Raw genomic sequence first — 27,663 nt, forward strand, 5'->3', positions numbered from 1 at the left:
CTCTCCTGAAGACTTTGCCATGTCAGCAAACATACTGACTGTTACAAAGCACTGACATTGAAAATCTTCTTCCAAAACGCGTCACTGTATCAATGACAACAAAGTAGGTCTATGTTAAATAACATCAAAATTAACCTTGCATTTATACATAGAAAATCAGTTTACACCATCAAGCTTTCAGCAATTTAACCATACTATGGTGACCACTATTTATACTAAAATACTATACATGCTTTATTTTAAAGAAATAATTATTTTGTGTCTCCAGCTCTCTTTACAATGATTGGACACAGCCTGATTTAAAGTGAAGCAACCGCATTGTCCCACACACTCATCTGATACTGTCTATTGAGAAAAAAGCCCATGTAGCCCCTGCCAGGACAATTTAACTAAAGTCCTCTACTAGAATTAGACTGTTTGATAGTGGCTTGGTAGTTCTTCTCTCAAGGCTTCAGCAGAATGTGGAGGGAAGGTTAGTTTGCAGTTAGTGTGACAGTAAATAAATGCTGGAATTTCTGTAATTCTGCTTAAACAACAAAAATGCTCAAAAAAGGAATCATTTCTTTAAGCACATTTAAAGGTAAAACCATAGAGGTTTTTTGTCACATCTAGAAACATAAAGGGCTGTGCAAAAGTCTTTAGCACCCTCATGTCATTAAAAAAAGCAATTCTCTTTTCACCTGTCAGTCACAGCAGCACTCTAGCTAATTATTCACACCTGTGAGCTTATGTGTGTACAACAATGCAAATAGTGCTTTCTTTTGAGTATTTTAGACAACTCTGAGATCCAACATGAGCATTCATTCATTCATTTATTTTCTCCCGCTTATCCGTAATTCGGGTCGCGGGGGCAGCAGTCTAAGCAGGCCCCCGCCTTCGACTGCCGCCCAATCCTGGGCGTAAAATGGTGTAAATGGCTGGCTTCGTGTGGCTCGCAAAAGTAAATTCTATACTAAATTAAATTCAAAATCAAATACATTTTAAAAAACAAATTCATTTCATTATTTTTTACATGCATCCGCACTTTGCATAAGTTCTTTAGTGTCTGTGGCTTTTGCACAGTACTGTGACAGAGAATGGGCCTTTTAAACAAATCTCTCTTTTATTATGTTAAATGTACAGATTTACATAAAGACATGCAACAGGCTCATCTATTCAGCAAGACTTGTGTTTACAGTCTAACAATGTCAGTTTCAATGCCAGTAGTGGGGCATTATAATCAGATCTTAATGCCTCATGCAGTGGTGTTTTGATAGAACCAAGCTAGGTTCCAAATGTACAGACACAACTATCATATATTTATTAACAGCTAACACGTTTTAAAAAATGCTTTCTGAGAAAATTGGAATGGAATCTAATCTGTTTGTTGACATTCCAAAGCATTAAATGTAATTATAAATGTATATAAAAAATATAAACAATATGGTGTCATTTTTTGATAAATAATTTTTTTGTGTAAAAATCTGTCATATTAAACAGGAAAAAAACAAAAAAGTAAAGAAATAAGACACTTTGGTTTTTTAACAAACATATAGGAAAAAATTATGAAGAAAAAAAATATTAATTTAAAAATGTATATTCACAATCTAGTCTTCTACATAAAGCTGTGACTAAATAAATTTTTAAAACCGCTGTATAAATTATTAGCATGACAAAAAATCTACTTCAGACTGTCACATAACCGATTTTTTTTATAACAGCATGTCCCAAAGTATTGTCATTCATAATTTCTTAAATTTTGTATTTTGCGTATTATCCACTAAGTCCTTAGTGGATAGACCAGAAACTACTAGTTGAAAATTATATAGTGACAGGTGAGAACAAAGCATTTGTAAAGTTTGGTGGGCCAGGTACTATATTATACTGATCACGGTGTGTGTGTGTGTGTGTGTGTGTGTGTGTGTGTGTGTGTGTGTGTGTGTGTTTCTGTGCATGTGTTTATTCTTTGTTATATTATACTGGCCTGTTAACTCCATTAGAAGAATACAGTCCAAGCATTAATGCTCATACATAACACAGTGGACCAAGGTTTGTGTGTCCAATTCCACTCTTACTCCTTTAATGTGGGAGCAGAGTGGAAGCTTTGGATTAAGAGGTGTCCGTTTGCCCTATGGAAAAAGGGGAAATGTCTTTGTCTGTTTGATTACAATAACAATAGAGATTCTGGTATTTAGTTTCCCAGTAGAACAATGGTAAAAAAAAAAAAAAAAATGCTATAGAACCATTTAAACTTTATGGTTTGTTATATTGTGTTCTCACATGCATTTTCTTTACCATACTTGAAAATTGTAAATGCAATTTAAAGTGTGCTGTTGAGATTTTGGAAAAAACTTATATGAAATCCATATCTATAATAAATTGTGAACACATTGTTTTTAGTTACCATGCACTCGTAAGTCATTATAAACACTGCTAAAAGTACATATGAAAATGCACTACATGTTATAGGAACCTTAATTGAATTTATTACCATAATTTATAACAAGAAGTGCTTGTATCACAATTTATCACTTATACCAAACAAACTCAACCTTACATTGCATAATGCATTGTTTAATCATATTTGATAGTTGTTTTTTTTTTGCTGCAAATCTTTCCCTGATAATACCTGAGTCAAAAGTATCACATAATGTAGATTTTATAAACTTTTTAATTTAATTTTACATATGTCTCACTTTACTTACAGCTCACAAATGCAACTCTGCATCTATGAGATATTATAATTAGATTAGATTGATGTATTGTTTATTAGATTATTGTTTTGTGGTCAGTAATGTAGTTGGTCATTCTGTTTTGCTGTTGATCTCAGAACAATAGTGGGCTCTCTATATTGTTCCAAAATGAGGACAGTGGCTTAAGGTACACACACCACTTGTAAAGCAATATGCAAATGTCGAGACTGCCTTTGACTTTCAATCACGTGTTTGGCTTATGGATCGGCAGAATTCATAACTACAGTGGGGTAGGCTAAACATTTTCATAAGACCTGGAAGAAAAAGTTATTTATGGTTAATTTTGGTCAGGGAATGGCTAAAATAAACAATTTCAGCAGAATGTGTGACTCTCATTCATTCAGTTGTTTTTAACCTTTACTGTCCCTTGTTCTTTATGTGATTCATTTAAATAGCATGAATTAAGGGTTTTCGGATAAAGGTCCAATGACCATGTGAAATCAGAGTGGAAAATACCAAATATGGTCCGAACTTCAGCCTTTTGCTTTTCATACCAGCTTGGGTTTCATAAGCCATATGTCTATGTTTGCATTGTCTGTAAGTGTGCCATGTGCCCATGAGTGTATGAGTGTGATGACTGCATATACGTAGGTGTGTTTGTGTGTGTGTGTGTGTTGTGTGTGTCTGTGTGTGTGTGTGTGTGTGTGTGTGTGTGTGTGTGTGTGTGTGTGTGTGTGTGTGTGTGTGTGCGCCAGGGTCCAGAAGAGACCCAGTGTGGCTGTGTTCTGGAACGTGTCATTCCCTGCTGCTCCGTGCCTGCGGTGTGGAGGGATAAATATACTCCTCTACTCCTCTCCTGCCAAAAGAACAGCCCGACAAATCCTCACGCCTTTTTCCTGCTGCTTCTGAGTCGTATACACTCTGCAAGGGGCTGTTGCACACCGCAGGCGACCAAAACCCAGACCTGAGTCATTCCTCTGCTTTGCCTTTGCATTTTTCTGTGAAGTATCAGAGCTCTGTGTCTGATAGGCATCTATATAGTAAACAGCTGAAGACCAGAAACTGTATGTCAGTGGCTTTACATGACACTGGACATATCTGTGTGCTCACGTTGTGTGCATTTCCCCCAAGCCTTTGTTGACAATTTAAGGCACAGTTCAGTCTTTATCAGAAGCAAGTGTTTCGATCTAAAACAAATTAAAACAGTGGCACATTGTCAAGAAGTTTGCAACTGCAAGGTCAGAGGTTCATATAGTAAGTGCGAGGCTCAAATTACAGCCTGAGGCAAGGGTTCATGCGGCTGATGTCGTTTCTGGAAAAAGGTAAAAAGGTATAATAATGTGAATATCTAAAGGAGGCTTTAGAAATTAATTCTATATTATGAGCAGTGGTATACTGTGTGATTTTTGTAGATTATTGTTTTTATCTTGTGAATATAAACAGACGTGGAAGTTTGGATTAGATGGTCAGTGTGAAAATTCAAACCTCTGTCCTCCCCCAACTCGTCTTAAATGTCTTGAACACAGTCCAGCCTCTCCAACACTCCAATCCTTCATACATCACCCAGAGGCTGTCTAGATTGCCTAACTAGATTAGGATCAGTTACTGGAGCACTCAACTGCATTGTGACTGGTCACCATAGTGACCCAGAGCAAGAGAGCCACAGGTCATCGGCCTTGAGGGGATTTGAGTAGATGGCTATCTTGAGATGGTAACACTGAGTTAAGTGTATATTGGTGTGGGCGTGTATTTGGTACTTGTGTGTGTTGCGCTTGAGTAATGTGGTTGTGTAATCCCAAAGGTTTGCTGACCTTTGGCCTGTGTAAGTTCACATGCTGACCAACGCTGTGATAAGGTCAGACATTTGAGCACTCAAGTCTTCATGTGTTCTTTCCACTGACCCGAAGCTGTAGCACCACACTGAAATACAGAGAAATCACAGTGCTTGTTAACTTTTGATGACTGGACCTACCAGTGCCAAAAAAAAACAATTTACTTCTGCAAGAAAGCACATTTTAAATATAATTTTGTAGAACTTTTTGGGTGGGTGTCTCTGCTTTTGGCAAAGTGAATGCTTATATGAGGATAACATGCTGCTAAAGAAACTCAATTTTGTAAGCGTTAATTCCAAAGCTAGGAGAAAATCGCGGCCTAATTGTTTTGTTACAGGGTTTCTCAAGTGGAAGCTCTCTAATGAGGTTAGGCAGCTTGCCCCATTGAGAATGCAAAGCATGTCTAATTGTGATCTCAAATATGCTCATAATTCTTTAATTTGACAGAGTAAAGGTAGCGAGCAGCTGGAGGTGAGAGAGACAAAGAGGCCTAAAGTCTAACATTAAGCATGAATCGAGCAAAGAATTTGACAACTTGGCAATAATACACTTGGCTGGAAAAATCATACTTTATGGCGTTTTTATAATAAATAGTAGATATAAAATATAATATGGTTTTGGGTAGGTCTATATTTGGATCTGTGGGTTTTCTTTTAAATCTTATGACTAACAGAAGCAATCCATCATTTGCACTGTCAGCCTCTAGATGCACCCGGGCTTGTTGATTAAAGACTCATACCGTCATTACCATCGGTGCACCGCTGTGCTGGACTCTCTCATGGGTGGGCTTGGTGTAAATTGCTTATTTTGTTAGCAAAGTGAAAATACAACACTTTTATGTAGGCTGGAGAATCGCAAGTACCCTGTGGTACTGCGTTCATTCAAATGTTCTGATAGCATCTAAAATTACTCTTCTCTCTGGTACTCTTTTAAATTCACCCACACACTGCACCAAATGGCTGTCTCTTTCCTCTCTCCATGCCACGCTGTTTCCTTCCTTACAAGCTCTTAGGACCCATGTGGGATGTCATGCTCAGGTTGTTGTCTGTAGCACTGGTTTCTCTCTGGGACTGAAGCTGTGTTCAGTGCCACTGATGATCTCTCACACCTGTCTGCCCAGACATTCAGAGTTGCACATCAATATTTCAGCAGCTAGAGGAAGGGCATGGGGTGGGGGATAAGCTCAAAGCTCTTTTGGCAGTGGTAGCAATGTCCTCTGGGACAGGAGAGATTGTAACAGGATACCTAAGAGATAAGATGTGATACACAAAAAGGCCCTCATGGCATTAATTAACCTATTTCAAGACAAATTCGCTTACATTTTATGCTATTTGGATAAATTCTGAGAGCTTTACAAAAATGTCATCATTTTATGTGCCGGGCACAAATATAATCACTCATGACAATATCAAAAAGTAAACAAGGCACATTTATGGCTGGGATGAAGATACATATGTGTATTTGTTGGAAGTGTGTTGTATGCTGGAGATCAGTGAGGGTAACCTGTTTGATCTGTTGACAACCCAAGGCAGCATTTTTCCGCAGTGTTTGTTGTCACACCAGAATTAGCATACGGGTGTGTCAACACAAACTTGTTTGTTGTTCCAATGACAGAGCAGCTGCATATTCAGATACTAGTTTAAATTTTACTGCAGATTGTCAAGAAACAACATTGTGATTCATACTGTCTTATGTTGTCTTGAAATTAAGGTGTTGCAATCACTGATTTATTTAAAACTTTAAGGTCATTCAGTTTTTTTCCATACTAATCTTTTCATGTGTTTTTCTTACCCCCTCTCAGGATGAAAAATAAGCTGTGGTATTTTGAATTTGGCACCACGGAGACTATTTCAGCCACGTGCAAGAAGCTGAATGAGAGTGTAGAAGTGGAGGTGAGTTCAACTCCTAAACCCCTTTAGAAAATTTAATTATCTAAAGGCCACATTGAGTCCCACGTATCAACTGCCATGTTTAGAATTATAGTGAAGACCTTGAAGTCCTGTGGTACCAGTTACCCTTACAATGCTATTACATGTTTTATATCTACTGCAAAGTGTTATTAAACACATAAACCGTGATTTGTCATTCCAGCAGCAGGTTTTTCACAGATACAACAGATTTCAGGCTGCTGCTACTGGTATTATCAGGTATCTGTGCTGTGTTGAGGCAACACATCAGACTGAGCGGCCCAAAACACACAGTCACAGCAAAACCCGACCTAGACAAAAAAAGCTGACCTAATTTTATTTCATAATAATGCAGGACATGTTTAATCATTGTGGGGCAGCCCTGTGTGATTTTAATTACAAGGATTCAAATAAATTGAACTAAAACTGAAACAGTGACTGTTACAAAGCACTGACACTGGAGTCTCACTCCCTAAATGTTACTAGAAGTTAGACTAGACACAATATATTACTTTGTAACCCATAATGTTTTTGTGAAATCTCTTTGTTATTAATCTTTTTTTTTTTTTTAACATTATGTGGAGGATCTGTCTTATGAGATGCGGTGAATTAAATGCTATCACAGAAAAGAGATAACATTAGAATGAGCATTGATATAACGTGCAATTTTTCATCAGAGCTGACCAATCCAGTTTGAGAATTTAGCAGTATTGTGCTACAGCTTGTAGTAAATAACTGTTCATTTCAGAGCACCGAGAGAACAGTTATTGATTTCTCATTATATATTATGTTCCCTTGTGTTGCACTGACTAAATACTAAAACAGTAAATCAGAAAAGAATGAGCTTTATCATTGTTTATTACCAAAATGTAACCCAAGTGTAAGTATTATTTATTATCGTATCTATTTATAACCTTTTGGTTAATTTAAAACAGAAGTACATAAAAAGAAGGAGATATTGGAAGCTCACATGGCTATGACATGATCTTCTTCTTCAGCTTATTCAGGCAGCATTTGATTTTGATTTTCAATTTTAATGGTTAGCATCCATAAGTTAGAGATTGCCAACTATAAATGTTCCAATAAAATATATTTTTTTAAAGTGAAATGGTAAAGAATAAAGTCTGCAATGCTGTGTTTTCATATTGCTCCACTCTTTGGTTTCGTATGCACACTGAAACATCTCATTATGTCATAAATGTGTCAGCTTTCAGCCTTTTGTGTCTATTTAGGTGTTCAAATCATGGTGGTCACACACATCATACAGTAGTGTGAATTGTGTTTATTATTATTATGTTCCATTTGAGTATTTTCACATTGGGTACATTTTACTTCATGTTTAAATAAAACTCTGGGTTTGCCATAACACATTTTTTAAACACAGTGACCATTATGGACATTAAATTTTGTCTTTACTGAGAAAGTATTTCTTGTGGTTTTACTGTTTGCTAACTGAAGCTACTATATATTACTACATTAAATAATTTATTTAGCTCATTGGCATTAAATCAATATTGTGCTAGGCATAGGGGATGATCTTATCTTTTCTGTAACTAAATTAAAATTTGTATTTTATTTCACCAGCTCATACATATTACTTTTAATCCTACTGTGATGATATGGATGTTTAACCTGTTTAGGAAGACTGTGTTTTATTTTTGCATGGGTGCAGTCAGACATTCTTGAGAAAACTGATTTTATGCATATCTGTTGATCTGTACATAGCAGGTCACTCTTAACACTGCTATGCGGTCATGTAAATATTTTCTACTATTGCAAACCAATCATCAGTGTGACAAATAACAATATTTTAGGCTGGTGGTACTGGAGATTTGCAGTTAATTCCCAGCTGGTAGTTACTGTACCAGTGAAAGGAACATAGTAAATGCTATTATGTATATATAAATGAAAACAAATAAAAACACCATTTAGGCATTTCTGGTAAAATGTATATTTAACTGATTCGAAACAATACTCAAAAATATATACCACTGCCATTCCAGTGTTCAAGTGACAATCCATTACAGTGTGTTTTTATGTTTAGAGTACTAATTAAGTTGGTTATTCATATATCACTTTTAAAATGAATTATATTCAACATACTTATAAGGTGTTGAGTTAACTTCAAATTTGCTAAACTAGCTAAACTAAATTGTCTCTGCACTATTTGAACAAATACACAGATGATGAACAACAAAAAAAAATCACTTCACCACAATATTTCTATTGAGAGAAAGCAGTTCTTCTTTGCAGTGTATGCTTTGCAGCTGTAATTATGGTTTAATCAAATTTCAATCTCTCTCCATTTGCTGCTTATCTCTCAACACCCAACCACTGAAACAAACCACTTTACTGCCAAAAAGTATCTTGGTTTATACAGGCATAGAGGAAACCCTAAAGGCAGCTTCACACCTGTTTGCAGATCGTGTGCTTTTCTGAAAAACTCAAATAATATTATGTAACACCTATAAAGGTTGAATTTCCTTTGAATTACAAAATATTTATATATATATATATATATATATATATATATATATATATATATATATATATATATATATATATATATATATCACACACACATCTTTCGACATGTCATGAACAAAGTAGTGTGATACGATAAATAGATATGTCTTAAAATAAAACACAGTAACCGTTGTATATTATTAGTCTCATGTCTTTCAGGTAAAGGCAAAGGAATCTTGCTTGTACATATGCCACTAAATGTTGCAAATATAAAGAGAGTGTGGTATTCATGCATGGACTGATATGAATTTGTTGTACTCTTAGTGTGATGGCATCATCCTGGACCTCAGCAGCACATCTCTGGAGGGGATTGCTGTGCTCAATATTCCCAGCATGCATGGTGGCTCCAACTTGTGGGGAGAGACCAAGAAGAGACGCAACTACAACCGCATGAGTAAGAAACTGCCCGAAAGGATGTGTGTCAGCACCGTCACTGATGTCAAGGAACTTAAATTTTGTGTTCAAGGTAAGTAGGATCTGGGATAATTTTTGGTTTTGGTGCATTTTATACGAAAGTGTTTAAATAAGAGAAACCTTAGTCTCCTTACTGCCATGAAACTATCAATTTTCACTGATGGGATACGTTTGAGGTCATTTGCCTGAAGTGGTGTGAGCGAAATCAGATTTCCAGCCATTTCCATTTGAGTATAAAACTGACGGTTGTCTCTGCGGAGCAGCTGGCAATTCAGAGCTACTTAATGTGCATTATCACTAGCAGCAGCTCTGACTCACCAATCGCTCTTTCGTGGCTTTCATGAGTGAGGCTACCACTCTAACTCTCTTTATTCTCACTGTGTTTTGGGACTTTCCTTCATTAATGTTGCAGGCTAAATGATTAGCAGTGTTAATCTGCATTTAGGGATCTGGGTCAGATGCACCACTTTGCAGTCTCTCACACATTTTATACTAGTTTTCAGCACATTTGGTTCCCTCCAAGAAAAATTTTAAAGCACACACCTTTGGGACGCTTCCCTCGGTGCACGTCACTATTCACTGCTCAGAGTCAGGAAGAACACACTGTTCTGTATTAGCAGTGCCCAAGGTCAGAGCAGTGAACAGCTGTTGTATGTCATCAGCAGTTAACTTCAAACTTTGGCATTCTGTTCATTGGGGTCAGATCTGTGTGTCAAACATAGTTTCGTTTTGTAATTGCCATCTCCACTGCATAAAAAAAATCACTTCCTGTTGCATTATACTTTATATATCCCTCAGTTGTGTATTCTTCTGTGGAGCCTTAGGCAATTAAAAATCTCTTTGAAGTGTTCTTCATTACCATGCGGATGACAATTGTCACAATGTCATATTCCACTTTGATGCATTTATGTACCTCAGCCTTTTTTTTATTTGTATTCTCACCCTTGATAACATCTTTTTGATTTATCATGGTCCTAATTATACTCTCTGTTTTTCTCTTGCACATTATTTTGTTCTCTCGCTCCCTCTCTTTCATCCTGACTCCATTCCTGTCTTTCCTATTGTGCAGGGCATGGGGATCTCCATAGTAACAGGACTGATGGGAGTCACTAATGTACAAAGAATTGGAGGGGAGGTGTGGTAGGATAGAGGGATTGGTGGGTGGATGGCGTTGGTGCTGTTACCAGTAACATGACTCATATCAGTAATCTGCCCTAGAGGCAGTAATACTCAACCCAGCACATAATGCAGCATGTACCAGGATGGAGTGTTGCTCTGGGCTCGCATCACTTTTTCATCCACTTGCACTGAATCATACCATTAGTGTAGCGTTAATGCTGCACTACAAGAAAACTGCATTAACTTCCTGCTGTCCAGGTGTAGTCAGAGATCGCTGATAGAATTGTTGATTTTCTCAATGGTTTTGCTATTTACAGATGTAGGTATCATCTGATACCTTTGAATCAAAGGATTAAAAAAGAAAACTTTTTTAACCATATTTTTCAAATGGAGAATAACAATAGAGAGCAGTCAGTATGGAAAGCTACTGCAAGATATGATTAATACACAGCTACACAATTCTATTAGCATAAGTCTACAAATCATGCGGCCACACATACAATAAGCAAAGACAAATTAATTTATTAACTAAATCATTTTCATAAGAATAGCATTTGTCATTAATTGCAACTTATGTTGTGAATCTGCAGTATGATTCAGATTATGTGTTTGTTATTTTTTTTTTTTATTACTAATAAAAGCAAGTGTGGAGATCCGGTTGATTTTTGAGAGCAGAGATCACACATTAATGTTGCTATTCTTTTATCCCGAAGTACCATTTTAATAAAATGGGATGAATGTTGCAGTTTTATATCTTTTTCTTTTATCATTTTTATTTATTTTTTTATCAAACTCTCCATGTCACCTCATCTCTCTTTTGGACAGGGTCGAACAAGAGCAGTGATACTAATCGCTTGGCCTGCTTCCCATACCCTCTGTCTTTCTGTCTCTCTCTCTCTCTCTCTCGCTCTCTCTTTCTCTCACATACACACAGTAAAAGTGTATGAGTAAAATCATTATGTAAACGGTGAGACTTATTTCAAGAGTCTCTCCTACCAGTAATCATCAACAGCCATTCATATTCAACAGACCACTGGCAACTTTAAGAGTGTCTCTCATTCTTCTGGAGTTCATATTGATTGAGGATGCTTTTGACCTGAAAGGCTGTTTCCCATGATCTGTTTCTTCACAGTTGTGTTTGTGGGTCTACTTTGTGAAGCTTTGTTTGTGAATGGCATGGGAAACAGAGGTTGAGAGAGTCACAAGCACTCGGGTAAGCAGGGAGCACGTGAACAGCGTGTTAGCGCCGAGTGCATAAGAAGACAGAGCGTGTGAATAAGGGCCTTTGTTTCAAATAATTAAGATGGGATGGGATGCGTTTATGTAGGAAGCACAAGCACATGATTATCTTAAGTAGGCTCACACCAAATGCAAAGGAACAAAACTGCTGCTAATACTTTACTAATAATTAAATAGACAATTAGACTGAGAGTATGACAGTATTGTATATTATAAATTTTATTAGCTTCTGCAGTCTTGCCTTTTTCTTTCTTTTAGCAAATTAATCATAGTAAACCCTAAAATGAAAGACTATTAATTGACTTTCTCAGTATTTTTGTGAATTTCTAGTTACTTGAAAGTTCATAGCATTTAAGATGCAAAAGAAAAGATCAGATGACATGGAAAATGCCTTACAAGTGAACTAAAAGTATAAAATCAGAATGCTTTTAAAAGTTTTTATATTTTTTATTTATTATTAGTGTTCATAATGTTTTGTCACCTGGTTATTATTATGTGTCTCTGAAACACCTGAAATACACTAAGATAAGTCACTTGACATTTCACTTACATAGGTAATGTGGCGTTAAACTCTTCCCTAAAGTGTTGCCAATTTTAGCATATTAGCATATATTAGCATCTCCCTCAAGCAGCCTGTCTCTCTCTCTCTCTCTCTCTCTCTCTCTCTTTCTCTCTTTTTCTCTCTCTCTCTCGCTCTCTCTCACACACACTCTTTCTCTCACTTTCTCTCTCACTCTCTCTTTCTCACTCTCATTCTCACTCTCATTCTCACTCTCACACTTTTTTGCTCTGCTCTGCTCTGCTTTCTAAACATGTGCGATGGTGAAATAGAGGCAGCTCTTGCAGCTCTATCCTCACACCAAGCTACCGGACGCCCCCACACCTCCACTACGACTCCACCACGGCCAGTTCCTCCTGACCATCTGCCATTGCTTTCAGCAGCCCAAGAAACTAAATGTAGAGCTCAGGGACGAGGAGATAGGAAAACATACAAAAAATCTGCACTTGTTCGGCTGCATAACAGGGAGTCCTCAAACACAAAATAGGCTAATACTTTGCCTATGCTGGAGAAAGAAAATGGTTTTATGAAAGCTTCCACTTAAAAACAAGACATCCAAAATTTAGAAAATTGCTATGAATTAGGGATTTTATTGTCATCATTTGTAATTCAATCACATCCCTTTTTATTGTCAGGGATTTTTGGAGCTGTGGCAGATGTACAGAAAGAAATACCTGATACTTTTTTTTTCTTTTATAAAGACCACATTTGCAAACAGATGCTTTCCAGAGCAGAACTAAATTTGCCTACCAATTCCAGTGTGTTTTGGAGCCGTTGCTGTGAGGTTAGGTGTGTCTCTTCTCTACGTCTGGGCTATTGTTCTGAGCCTGTCTGTGTCTTTTGGCATGACCCCAGAATAAGCACTTAGGCTGTTGGCAGAGACGATTTAAGAGCTGATTTGAGATTGGTCAGAGTGTTCTAATTTGATGTTGGTCAATCTGTTTTGATCCTGGTGCAAAAAAAGCCAATTCAATATGGCTAGGATCTGCCATCCTTACCAGAATACATTCTGCAGGGTTATGTAAGAAGCTGTTTCTGAGTTATTCTTAGCTCAGCCTTTCTGTAATGAACAGCCTGGTATAAAAATGCCAAGACGAGCTGTGAACATTTATTATGTGAAAAACATATAAGGATAAATAATTTCCAAAGTTGAATTAATTGGTACCTCAGAAAAACAATAATATTTAATAATACCTGCATGTATTGATGCATATGCTTGTTATTGGGCTATGGCTTTTGAATACATAGGGAGCCTTTTTATTTGTGATACTCTTGTTATAGTTTCTGGGAAAAGTAAAAATGCTTCTCAGTTTGGCATATAAGAATAAGATCAGGAAGATATAGATACAAATTGGTCCATTAAGACTAGGCAGTTTTCCAACCAAAGTACTGTTGTGCATTTGCCTTTCAAACTAGCTTTGCTGATAGAACAATCTTTGGGGGAGGGCCCTCACCTGTCAAGGACAGTCCAGTACTGCTTTTTTTAAAATTCCCTGTGCAGCAGTAAAATCACTTTAAACTTTTTTTGTGCACAGTAAGTCCATGTGAAAAGTTACTGTCTTGAGTTAAAATAAACAGATACAAGAACTGCACTCTTTATCTTACGGTTTGTATCATATTGTGTTAAGTATGTGTTAACATATGGGAGAATGAAATACAACTACCTGAAATATAAATACACAATACAACTACAACTACCCAGCATTTTATATGTTAAATTTTAACTCTGACTAATATTTCTTACCGCTACTAATTTACCCCCATACATCCACATTACATCTTTACTACTGCTACTTTAGTCCTACTTTAGGAAGAATTAAAAAAAAAAATCTGACTTTAGTGGCTCATTTAAATATATTACAGTTGGTGTGTTCAATGTAATACAAAATGACTTTTAGTAGATGCACAGACATATTTTTAAAATAACACAACTGCTTATGCTTTTTTTATTGCTCTAATACATATGCTGTAAATGTTTTATAGTTTTACATCTGCAACAATCTCTTATTTAGTTTTTTGCTGTCTGAGCTGCTCTGGTTATTATATAAATGAAAGTAGGAGTAGGCGTAAGCAGCTTGTTTTTGGCTCAGTTTAACAATTGGTAATGTTCACCCGAATGACTTGCTTTGTTACATGTGCCATGATATTTTGCTTCATCCCCCCAAACATTTAATGACTCACTAACTTGCTTAACTTAATTTTCCACTATTCAAGACTTCTTTTATTAGTTTACAAAGCTAATAGAAAACAAATTTATACCAAGTTAAATGTGCAGTGGAGGGGTTTTCTTGGTTGCATACACTCATAATGGTGCAATTTAAATGCAGCTCTTATGGTTTTTGTTTTAAATATTAGGCTTTTTGGTAAGACTTTAAGTTTATGAATGTGTCAGGTTGGATTTTTTTTGGATGGTTAATTTTATCCATGGAAATTGGTTTTATTGTTGCCTGAATCACTGAAAAAATCTTTAGTGTTTACAGAATAATTTTTTTTAAATATTCTGTAAATATTTCATATGCATTTATCAATTCATTTATTAAAAATATTCAGTTTACAAACTGCCCCAAAAAAAACACCCAATCTTTAAAATGGCCCAGATTTTGTTTGGTCAGCATGGATTGTCCCTGTTCTGACCTTCTTGCACTGTTAATGCTTGCGTCACTGGTCTTGTGTTAACAATAATGCTCTAATATTGTCCAGCATAAGCCAGAAGTAATTTCCTCACTTTCCTTACAAAAGCATATTTGTCTTATGTCAGGTCACAGTTGTAATTATTAATAGTGTTTTATTCTGGCACAGAGTACAGGCAGCCCCCGACTTATGAAATAGATAGGGACCGGAAAAGTGTTTATAAGTCGATTGTTTGTAAGTCGAGAAGAGTGAGACTTACAAGTCTCGGTCCCATAATCCATGCCTGCCAGGTGTTCTTCTTCTTCTTCCTCTGTTTACGGCGTTGTCAAATCTAAATAGCGTGCGTGGATTTTGAAAGTTTTCTTTAATATATTTTCTTTGTTTTTTTTTTTTTTCCATACGTTTTTTGGGTGGCCGTGTTCGTATTGCCGAAAATTCATAAGTCGGGCGTTCGTAGTTCGGGTTGCCAGCTAAATATTTGCTGTTCTATTTTTCTGTTTATATTCCAGAATGCATTGTTTAATTTTGTTGTGTAATGATCTAGCAGGAATTTGAATGATTGAAATTACTTGTCTTGAATTGTCATTCATGCTCTGTAGTGGTTAGGATGTTTGGGAAACTGAACATAGTGAGGGGTATGTGGATTTGAAGCCATTTCTGCATGGTTGTGTTGTCTGCTAATCGGCTGAATGGTCACTGAGCAGTGACAGTACATACCGATTATCACAGAATGTAGGTCAGGTTTTAGAAAGGCAGAGAGAGAGAGAGAGAGAGAGAGAGAGAGAGAGAGAGAGAGAGAGAGAGAGAGAGAGACAGACAGAAAGACAGAAAGACATGAAGACATGTTTAACTTGCGTTTTTGTGTTTCCAACCATTTGGGGCCATTTATTACTGTATTATTAATTTCATTGCTCTACATGTATATGGATACAGTTCATACTAAATTGCTCTTTTTCTCTCTATACCTGCCAGTTATCTGAATTTAAAAACACCCACTGAGCTTTAATGTTCTCTGGAACATTATTCCATACGTTACAAGGCAATGTAGAAAAAAACCATCTTCCACCAGCTGAACATCACCTGATCCCCAGGATTAAAAGTAGGACTGCCAAAGCTGAGTGAAGTGCTCAAGACTAGCTATCTTGTTTCAGAAGATCAGCAAGATATGCCTGTTCTAAATACTGGCACTTTAAACATCATAAGCAAGACTTCATAGTCAACGTGGATTAATAGCCACTCTATGTACTTTGAATAAGACTGAGGTAATGTGCTTGATTTTCTTTTCCTGGTAAGGATACTGCATTCTGGAAAGGCCATTGAGGCTTCCTTAAAGAAGCCAGGCTTGATCACATTACAATAATCTAATCTAGAGCTTATGAAAGTATGAATATGTCATATTTTACTTAAGTTTCTCAAAAAATAATATGCTGTTGCAGTTGCAGACATGTTACCAATATGGGAATTGAATAAGTCAGTTAATCTCATGATCAATACAATGAGGGTCAAATGATGCCCTCAAATTATGTCGTACCAAATCAGAAACATGTTTACAGTTCAAGACAAGCAGGGGACACAGACAACTGTAGCCAGTTCTCAGTCTGTATTTGCAGAAAGTGTATGATATACACAGAAACACTTTATAACTCATTCATGCCTTGCTCCAGAACCTTGCTCTCTACACGTGTATTGCATCATTACCGTAGTGTGTGTCGCTTCGCTTGCATGACTCTGTGTGTTCATGCCTACATGAGCAAGACAGAGAGTTAATGAGTGTGTGTCCTACAAGCAAGTACTAAAGTTTAGCCTTGTCTAGTGCTAAACCGGTGATCTTGTGATTTTTGTTTTTCTCATTCACTTCTAACTTCATAACACATTTTTACATATTCTAATAGTTTTAGCTAGGACTCATGAGATATTTTCTTTATCTCATCTTCCTGGACAGATCTGAGTGACCAGCTGCTTGAAGTAGTAGGCTTAGAGGGAGCCATAGAGATGGGTCAGATCTACACAGGTCTGAAGAGTGCTGGTCGACGCCTCGCCCAGTGCGCCAGTGTCACCATCAGGTTAGTGTCTAGCAAAATCTCTGACTATATTGTTACCATTTTTCCATCCCATATACATATATTTTTATCCGTCAGTGTTCATTTGCATCTCTATGGGCTCAGACACCCAGACAGAAGTGGGCCCTTGCTCCCCCTCACAGCCGTGATGACACAACAGCAGGTTTCTTTCTGCTGAATACTTCAGCCAATAACTTTAACCTTTAGCATTGCACCACTCTACTCAGTCAAGCAGCTTCAGCATTCTTAGCAGCCAGGCTTGATGAATAATAATGTTGGCTCAAACACACTAATAATGTCTGAGCACTGCTGTTGTATGGTGGAAAAATTTAATTTACCAATGGCTGGTTTAAGAATATTGGCCTTGTTTTGACCTTTGACACTGAAAATTTTATTTAGTGTCAAAGTTTAATTTAAATTTCACCAATAAAAAAGCTTTGTAAAAAAATCTCTCCCATTTATCTAGGAAATTAAAAAGAAACAATTAAGGGCAATTTCATTGCCCATCTCCTCCCATGCAGCATTGTATTACTATTTAGTGGGACAGCTGAAAAGGCTAAACTAATTTAGTAAAACTGTGCGTATATATATATATATATATGGGAGGGGCAGGGGTGTTAAATTGTGTGTGTGTGTGTGTGTGTGTGTGTGTGTGTGTGTGTGTGTGTGTGTGTGTGTGTGTGTGTGTGTGTGTGTGTGTGTGTGTTGAGTGAAACTGGGGCCCACTGTGGGAGATGACTTGTAGAAACAAAGAAAGCAGTGTGCAGAATCATCCCGCAACGGTGTTGCAGTGGAACCTCATGCCTATATGCTGCTTGCAAACTGACCCATGACAGCCACTGTCTCTCTCTGTCTCTCTGTCTCTCTGTCTCTCTCTCTCTCTCTCTCTCTCTCTCTCTCTCTCTCTCTCTCTTTCTCTCTCTCTCTTTTTGTCTCCTTATCCCTCTTTTTCTCAGGACATCCAGACCTCTGCCTATGCAGATTGATGGGGAGCCATGGATGCAGCCTCCATGCACGGTGAGGTGATTTTGGGTTGCATTGCTATGTTTTTTTATACTTACATATTTACTTATGTATTAGGCATTGTGTATCAGAAAGATAAATATTTAAAGGTTTATATAAAATGAACGACAGACCATTTGGTTAACTGTGGGTTTTATATCCATAGCAGCCCCAGTTCCACTATTCAACACATGCAGGCATCTCAGCAAGCTCCCTGTTAATTAAAACACTGTCATGTCACAAACCACCACTGACTGATTATGTTATTAAAGAGAGAGGAATGTGCACAGAGATGTCTCTCTGCACATATTACTGCTACAGCCCAAAGTTTTTTGCTAAGTATATATAAACCTACAAACCCTTAATAGTCTTCTCTCATTTGCAGAGAAAAAACTTAACACAGTAACTGTTTTGTTTTAGTTTCAAAGCCATTGCACTCACATTAGCAAATTTAAATATATTTGTTAGGCTAAAAATGGCACTGAGGGAGAAATTAGCTCATGCAGTGTGAGGGCCAGTGTTTCAAAGTAAATTCAATTAAAACTATACATAGTTGTCTGTGAGCATTTATTTTAACCAGGTTTTTGGTCCTTGAAGTGGGTGACTCACATCTGTCAAAGTATAGCCCTCTGCTCTTTTTTCACACTGTGCATCATTTTTTTATGTGCTTGTGTAAGTAATAAAGTTCATCCCGGTACATTCAAAACACAAGCTGATGAAAGTCATAAAGTACATACACTAAATGTTTATATAAACATTACATTGTTAGAAAAAAAAAATCATTATATAACAAATTTAAATTATTTTAAATTGCATTCTATTTTTAATATTTCCTGAAAGAAAACCTTCTCCAGTAATGTTCTACATAGAACCTTTGGAGCTTCCTCATAATGATTTACTCTTTGGGTGCTAGATGGAACAAGTGAAACCTGAATGTCCTTGGGATTAATGTCCTAACTTTTTTTATGTTCTGCCCACAGGTACGAATTACACACAAGAATCAGGTGCCCATGCTGATGGGTCCTCCACAAAAAAACCCATTCTTCTTCTTCAAGAAGTGCAACAGAAGTCGGGACTAGACTCACCTATAACACTCACACACATATCTTCACTAATCTCAGCCACTGTATCTGCTCTGCTGGGGTGGTGAAGAGGAATATCTAAGAGGACAACTAGTACAAAAGTCAAATTCTTTGGTGATGGACAAAAATGTAACTCATACCTTTATCTTGCATGGACAAAGGACTCTGATGCCTGTAGTAGCCTAACCTTTAGATACTTCAGTGACTGAGGAAGTCAACCCAGCATCTTGACCAATTCCTGTGTGTTTAAATCTCTGATATTCCTTAAATGGACTGTATAGACTGTACATTTTAATCATTCCTGCCAGAGCCAAGACCACCAGACAATTTACTTTGTATAATACTTTGCTCTCTCACATCCTGTGAGTGGGTTCATCAGACAATACTGACTTAAAAAGACTAGAATGGAAGGGATATATGAAGAATAAAATAAGGTGCTCAGGAACATCTTCAAAAAGAGTGCTGCAACTAATGCTAAGGCCAGGGACGACCTAAAAAATTAACCCTGTTGTGAAGGTTAGAGTGGGTTGGGCACAGCAAACTGTCATTGTGAAGGAGTCTGGTGAATTATATATCTATACATCTATAAAGCCCCACAACATGCTACTACTTAAAGAGGCAAAAGAGTGAGCTCATATTTTATGCAGTGTGTGGGCTGATGAGAAAAGGAAGGCCCTATCATTTTCTTCTGTCCTATCTGGTGTCCACCTTCAGACCAGTGATATCCAAAGGTAGCCAGTGTCCAATTTTTAAAGTAATACTTAAAAGCTTAGCGGTAAGTGCAGACAGCATAGGCCGTGTTAAATGGATAATCTAGGGAGGTAAGCAGTTGACGTGTTTAGTAAAGAGGCTTTTTTAGCCATTTAGAAATAAAGATGGTGGTCCTTTCCCTACTGTCAATTTCTCATCAGTCTGTGTATGCACTATAGATTGAATAAACAGGTGTCAAAAATGAATCCCTCAGGCCATGTCTACGACATTAAGTAGACAACATTGGATTAAGCCCAGCCCTGTGGACCTGCATAGATATCTGACAGACCATAACCCTAAATATATCACCCTATTTCAGGCACATCGTCTTTCCCATGAAACACTATACCTAAAAACACCATGAAACCATCAGCTCATAATTTTCAAGTCTGATGACAGGGGTGTTAAAACGTCTAAATCATCCTTGTAGGAAAACAAAATCTATGTTACTGTGTTTGTGCCAATGTCCAAGCTTAGAAAATATTCATGTTCTGATGGCTGGACACCATATACGCTGTGAAGTAAATGTTTTTTTAACCATTCTTATATTGCCGATCAAAATGATATCAGCATTAGACTAAGGATGGCTAAAATCGTGTATATGAAGACACCGTAGTTGTATATTCTGAGATCCTTGTGTGCGTATTTACACACACACATATACAGTATATAATATATATATATATATATATATATATATATATATATATATATATATATATATATATATATATATATATATATATATATATATATGAATGTGCTTGATGATATAACTTGTAGAGTAATGTAAAATAGTTTTAGAGATTAGTAGTGCTATCTCACGGGTGACATTAATGACTGACATATTGTCCCTGATACAGATAAGCACTCTATGATAGTCAAATATATTGGCACTGCGTAGAACTGTGCACCTGAAAGTTAAATTACTTAAGCTTCTCTATTTTAGGATCATTTCAAATATATATATATATATATATATATATATATATATATATATATATATATATATATATATATATATATATATATATATATTTGAAAAGATTTAATTTCAAGTTGAAAATTTTTTAGGTAATTTTAGATTTCAGCACTATTTTAGCACTGATTGTACAGCAGATGTTTCAAAAACTCAATTCTCCAAACGGGCAGACTACTCTGCCTCTGGTTCCCTTTAATGAACACCAAATCAAAGATAGAGTATCAAGGTCCTACAAAGCAAATTTGTCTTGATAATCACAGGATATGACTTTCAAGTTCATGTTATTCCAGCTAAATCTCCTGTGGTCATCATGACAGTTGTCTTTTAAAGGTCCTCTGGTGCTTAAAAATTTTGGTTTGGTTATGAGTGCATGTTTACAATTTATTTTCATTTTACAATTTAGAATGATGTTTATTGTATAGATATTTTCTCTAACGTGACATCACTGCATGCCTGCTGAATCGAAGAAGACAGCAATGTCTGCTTGAAGAGAGACCTCATTGATTGTCTCAAGAATCTCCGACCTTTTCATTATTTTAATTCAAAACGTGTTCTGCTTTTGCTTAATGGTTGTAGCCTACAGTGTTTATTCCTTGTGTTTTCCTATATGTTGAAACATGTTCATGGTAAAAGCACCAATGTGGCTGTTTTTTGGTAGGTTTTCTATAGAGAAAAGTCTGGCACCCTGATAATGTGTTGATGGGGAACAAAAGTAACATTCTTCCCACAGGCAGCATCACCCCTGACACAGTACATACCACTGTTATGTTCATTATTGTTTATTTTAACACAGTCAGTAAATAGTGGAGTTAAGCAGAACACACAGAATAACATTTTGCCTTGAGTAGAACATGTTCAATACAAACTGTAAATTCAGCCAAAAAATTCATCAAACATCTGTATTGTGTTACAATATTAGTTAGCCATTATTATTATTACTTGCTTTTTTCCTATTATTATGAGCATCACACAGTGTGTATCTTAACATCATAAGTGTTTTATTGTTATTATTTTACATACATATTTCTTTGTTTTGTCTTAGTTATCAACGTTTTACAGTTCTATATGTAACACTGTGATATAATTGACAAAGAAATGCTACTTGTCTGAATATCTTATTCATATATTAGGGAACTGAATACTCTATGAAAACCCAATTTCAGAACAACATTTCTTTTAACAGAAACACAGGGTGCACTCTTAAGGTTGTTAGTATCTTTTTTGTATTTTTCCTTTACTTATTGTAGGTCTGACAAAGGCCAAAATGCACACATTTTCTTAACTAGGACAGACGGACAGCATTAAATGACACAAATGCACTAGAGCCAGTATTATCCCTTTGTGTGATTGTACTACATGTCTGTATAAACCCATACCCTTTGACTTAGTGAGCTTGCTGGAACTCTATCTGGTAAGCAGCAAGGTTCAAGGGCACTATTCAAGCCCTGATAAACCGAGATGTGATTCAAGAGCAAAGATTGATGCCTTTCTTCTCCTGACCCTTTTATCGCCTGTCCACTCCTGCACTCATTCATTCTTAGCATCTATATTGATGGACAAAAGATTTATTGAATTAAAGAGCAGGCTGTGAACTGACTTTGGTGTTGTTGATTGGAAAAGAGCTACAGAAATGCACTTATCCAATAATGGCACTCACTTACTGGTTTTATCCTCCATTTAACCTGATGGAATTTCAATTTAATCAAAGTCACAGCTTTTATGCTAATGAGGTGAATCCCTCTTGGGGAATACTGTTTAGTTCAGTTATTGTTATACTAACAGAACAGAAAGGAACACCAATATTGTCTCATGTCAGCCTGACTATGCTTGTTAGATTATTTATTTTATGTTGATTTACAAGTATACAGATTATGTTATGAGTAAATGGGGTTATTCTTTAGTTCAAACCCATCCTTTTACTTCAAATTATTCATTCATTTCATTTCATCTTCTCCCGCTTATCCGTAATTCGGGTCACGGGGGCAGCAGTCTAAGCAGATTCCCCAGACACTTCTCCGTGTCCAGGTATCGGGCTGTCAAGGCCCCGCCTTCGACTGCTGCCCCCGCCTTCGACTGCTGCCCCATCCTCTCAGCACCGGTCCCTTACGGCCCCTCCTGCAGGTGGTGAGCCCACGGGAAGACTTCAAATTATGTTAATCTTAATTAATACACATGACAAACTAAAAAATGACAGCTAAAATCTGGCAATTTAAATCACAGAAATATATTAGCCATATACAATATACAATGTTTACACAATGAAAAACAAAATTGTTTTTGATTATGTGAACTTTGCTTGCTAAAATAGGTCTTTAAGTATGTGCTGATTATACAAGAAGAAGCTCAGCCCTGGGGTGAAGGCTGGGCATCTTGGGCATGCACAGATAATGAGATGGGAATTATCTCTGTATGAGCTATTAATAGTATGCAAGTTACATCTCGTCTTTGCTTTGGGGAATACAAAAGGCCTGGAGCTGCTTCCTCTCCTCATTCCACTTTCACTAACCATCTGACAGATCTCACATTAAGGTTACAGCAATGCAACTAAACTATACTTAACATTTATCATTTTGGTTTATTGGTATCTGAACATGCTAATACCCAACATTATAATAGATTTTGGGCTCTATAGCACATTTGTGACTATTAAGCAGATGTGTTGCAATATTAGCAGTGCTTTCTAAAGTAAGTAAAAACCTTTTCCTAAAAAGAGGAAACTTGTTCAATACTCCTGTAAGAGTAACTACATCACACCACCCAGCAAATGTGTGTACTAAAGAAAAGAAAGATGGGCTCTTTTCACCTTTTTCTTGACTATCTTAAATTTTGTCCATAAAAAAAAAAACCATGAATGGAAGATATGCTACAGCGAGTCTGTAGTATGTGTCACCACTTTGGATTTATTTAAGGAAAGAATCAGAATAGAAACACAATATGCTCTTGCTCGCCCCCCTCACCTCCCACCACATCCGCAGAGACCGACTGAAATATACTATAAAAAAGAGACCTCCACAGTACAGTGTAATTGGCAGACCCTCCTTCAGAGGTAATAATAACATTTGAGATGTACTGTTTTATAATAATATCTGCCTTGAAATGAGAAAAGGTGGACTCCAGTGCTTTTCATTGAATGAAGGGTTTATCTCACTCTATGTTTATACAAGTTGTCTTGAAAAATAGATAACCAATAATACTGCTGGTCAGACTTCATTGTAGAGCAAAATATTATTTATAAGAGGATGCACAGTCATGCAGTGGGCACTATAGCCATCTCACAACATCTCAGCTCATTTTGCTCTCTATATACAGTATGTTTGCATGGTTTTCCTCTGGGTCTTTAGTTTCCTCACCCGTCCAAAAATATTTCAGTAGGTAAAGTGGCAATACTAAACTGCCCCATCTTCTTCTTTTGGCTGCACCCATTAGGGGTGGCCACAGCAGATCATCTGCAACTGCAACTGCACCATTCCACTGCACTCCCTCTCATTCACACACATGTACTTTGTCTTACTCCTACTGACTTTTATTCCCCTTCTCACCAGCATGTACCTCCAGGCTCTTCTCAACCTGCTCCCTACATTCATCACAAATCACAATATCATTCGCAAACGTCATAATCCATGGAGACTCCTGTCTGACCTTGTCTGTCAACCTGTCCATCACTGCAAACAGAAAAGGGCTCAGAGCTGATCCTTGATGCAATTCAACCTCTGCCTTGATCCAGTCTGACTTTCCCACAGCACACTTCACTGCTGTCACACTGTACTCATACACACCCTCACATACTTCTATGATGCACCTGACTTCCTTATACAATACCACAAATTTTCTCTCAGGACCCTGTCGTACACTTTTTCTAGTTCCACAAACACACAATGCAACTCCTTCTGACCTTCTCTATAATTCTCCATCAACATTCTCAAAGCAAATATTGCATCCATAGTGCTCTTACTTAGCATGAAACCATACTGTTGTTCACAGATGGTTGGGCACCTTTTCTCTCAGTCTGGCTTCCACTACTCTTTTTCATAACTTCATATTGTGGCTGACCAACTTTATTCCCCTGTATCTCCCTTTTTCTAAAAAATTGGTACCAGCACACATAGTTACCATTCTTTAGGTATATTCTCACCTTTCAAAATGTTGTTGAACAATCTGGTTAAAAACTCCACTGCCATCTCTCCTAAATATCTCCCTCCTTCTACTGGTATGTCATCTGGTCCAACCGACTTTCCACTCTTCATCCTCTTAATAGCTTCCTCCTTACTAATCCTATCCACTTCCTGTTCACCATCTCCACCACATCCAACTTTCTCTCGCTCTCATTTTCCTTATTCACCAGCTTCTAAAAATACTCCCTCCATCTTCTCCTCACTAATCAACACATTTCCATTTACATCCTTTATTGCTCTAACTTACAGCACATCCTTCCCAGCTTGGTCCCTCTGCCTGGTCAATCGGTATAAATCCTTTTCTCCGTCTAGTGTTGGGTATTCTCTTTCAATCATCCAGCATCTTTTCACCACCACCACCAAGCCCTCCTTCAGTTGCCGTCATCTTATTCTTTTTTCAGTCCTCACTCTCCTCCTCTTCTTCTTCACCTCCATAGCTATCCTACAGACCACAAGCCGATGCTATCTAGTTACACTGTTCCCTGACAGATCATACAGTGTCCAATCCCCTATAGGTTGCATCTCCTGCATAGAACATAGTCCACTCTTATAGGTCACCCTATGGTCATCCTTCTTCTTAAAATATGTATTCACCACTGCTATTTTCATACTTTAAAGGGAAAGTTTATAGGACTGTGGTGAGACCTGCGATGTTGTATGGATTAGAGACAGTGGCATTGAGTAAAAGACAGGAGGTGGAGCTGGAGGTAGCAGAGCTGAAGATGTTGAGGTTTTCGTTGGGAGTGACGAAGATGGACAAGATTAGAAATGAGTTTATTAGAGGGACAGCACATGTAGGATGTTTTGGTGACAAGGTGAGGGAGGCGAGATTGAGATGGTTTGGACATGTGCAGAGAAGGGACATGAATTATATTGGTAGAAAAATGCTGAAGATGGAGCCACCAGGTAGGAGGAAAAGAGGAAGGCCAAGGAGGAGGTTCATGGATGTGGTGAGGGAAGACATGCAGGTAGTTGGTGTAAAAGAGGCAGATATAGAGGACAGGGTGGTATGGAGACAGATGATCCGCTGTGGCGACCCCTAATGGGAGCAGCCGAAAGAAGAAGAAGAAGAAAAAAATCTACCACCATCTGCCCTTTTACATTCCTCTTCTTAAGACCATACCTACCCATCACCTCCTCACCACCTCTGTTCCCTTCACCTACATGCCCATTGAAGTCTGCCCCAATCACGAATCTTTTATTTCTAGGAACACCTTCTACCACTTCATCTAACTCACTCCAAAATGTTTCCTTCTCCTCCATCTCACAACCCATTTGTGAAGCATAAGCACCAATTACATTTATTATTACCCCTTCAACTTCCAGCTTCACCTTCATCACTCTATCAGAAACTCTCTTCACCCCCACTACACTCTTACTGTACTCTTCCTTCAGAATCACCCCTACACCATTTCTCTTTCCATCTACACCATGAAAGAACAGTTTAAAGCCACCTCCAATGGTACTGGCATTACTCCCTTTTCATTTGGTCTCCTCAACACACAACATATCTACATTTCTCCTCTCCATCATATCAGCTGACTCTCTCCCTTTACCAGTCATAGTACCAACAATTGAAGTACCAACCCTAACCTTTGTCTCTGTAGGCATCTTCCTTCTCTCCTTCTCCTTCTTCAGCCAACAGTAGCCCAATTTCCACGGGTACCCTGTTGGCTAGCAATACCTGTGGCGATCGTTGGTAACCCGGGCCTCGACCGATCCGGTAAAAAATTCTGATTCGTGATCCGCATATTTGATTTGGCACGTGTTTTACACTGGATGCCCTTCGTCATGCAACCCCTTCCCATTTATCCAGACTTGGGACCGGCACTAAGAGTACACTGGCTTATGCAACCCTAATGGCTGGGTTTAAACTGTCCCTTGACACATGTAAAAATAAGCAGCATGTATGCATTCACTTGGACAGATATTCTATCCAGGGAGTATTCCTGTCTAACATCCACTGTTCTTGGGATCAGTTGGATCCACTGCAACCCTGACCAGGATAAAGTGGTTATTGAAGTGATTGAGAGTGAGTGATCATTCATAAGCAGGTTCAGTTATAAGTTTCTATTACATTGTAAAAAATAAAGTAATGCATTAGAAGAATAGACTTAGTTTAGAACAGGTACAATAACTGTTGTTGGTTTCTAATTCTAAGTTCAAGCTACACTCACACATAAAGCAACTTTTAGTGACAAAGCATCCAGAGGGCTTTCAATTTTAATAAGAACTGGCTACTTTCAGCATCATGAGTAATAGAAATTGTTGGGAATTAGATGTAGGAGTGTCCAACAACACAACAAAGTTGAGAAAAGTTACATACATTGCTGGTGATACAATGGCCTAATTAAAGAATATAGTGTCCTATATTTCATAGAATACTCTATATTACCTTATATTTAATTGTTAATAACATATTTCATGATTTACTATGGTGTCAGACTTTTTCGAAGCTAGACATATTTGAACAAACGTGTCGTGACTACAGCAGGACTTTAAAAAAAAAAAAAATAAGCCTTATGTTAATTTTACCTGCGATCTGAATTTTCGGTGGATGTCTCTTTAAGAGCCTGCGGCGAGGGAGGGGGGAAAAAAACAAGCTGAATGTGAACGTGAATGAAACACAGTCATTCATAAAAATAGGACGAGCTCGAGCTGTGATTGGTCAGACCATACTCATGAATAATTCATTACCTTTCAACGACTATTGGTT

General features: G+C 37.4%; 1 protein-coding gene and 1 long non-coding RNA gene across 6 annotated transcripts in view; one reads left to right on the plus strand and one right to left on the minus strand.

Annotated features, from left to right (window-relative positions):
* Positions 1-22,099, plus strand: part of dgkg (diacylglycerol kinase, gamma) — an 86,531-nt gene extending 64,432 nt beyond the window's left edge. For all 5 annotated transcript variants that reach the window (XM_083538138.1, XM_083538137.1, XM_083538140.1 and 2 more), the window contains 5 exons: positions 6,306-6,396; positions 9,202-9,403; positions 16,842-16,962; positions 17,916-17,976; positions 18,942-22,099. In XM_083538138.1, the coding sequence (XP_083394264.1) occupies positions 6,306-6,396; positions 9,202-9,403; positions 16,842-16,962; positions 17,916-17,976; positions 18,942-19,040 (574 nt within the window). In that variant the 3' untranslated portion in view covers positions 19,041-22,099. The remainder of the gene's footprint in view (positions 1-6,305; positions 6,397-9,201; positions 9,404-16,841; positions 16,963-17,915; positions 17,977-18,941) is intronic.
* LOC310724310 lies at positions 1,643-27,544 on the minus strand. The gene is made up of 3 exons (XR_014533036.1): positions 27,483-27,544; positions 4,484-4,592; positions 1,643-3,984 (listed from the first exon to the last, which is right to left on the minus strand). It is a non-coding gene; the product is annotated as an uncharacterized lncRNA (long non-coding RNA).
* Positions 27,545-27,663: the final 119 nt, after the last annotated feature.

This window comes from Silurus aristotelis (genome assembly GCF_946808225.1).
Source record: "Silurus aristotelis genome assembly, chromosome: 3".
NCBI classification, from domain to species: Eukaryota; Metazoa; Chordata; class Actinopteri; order Siluriformes; family Siluridae; genus Silurus; species Silurus aristotelis.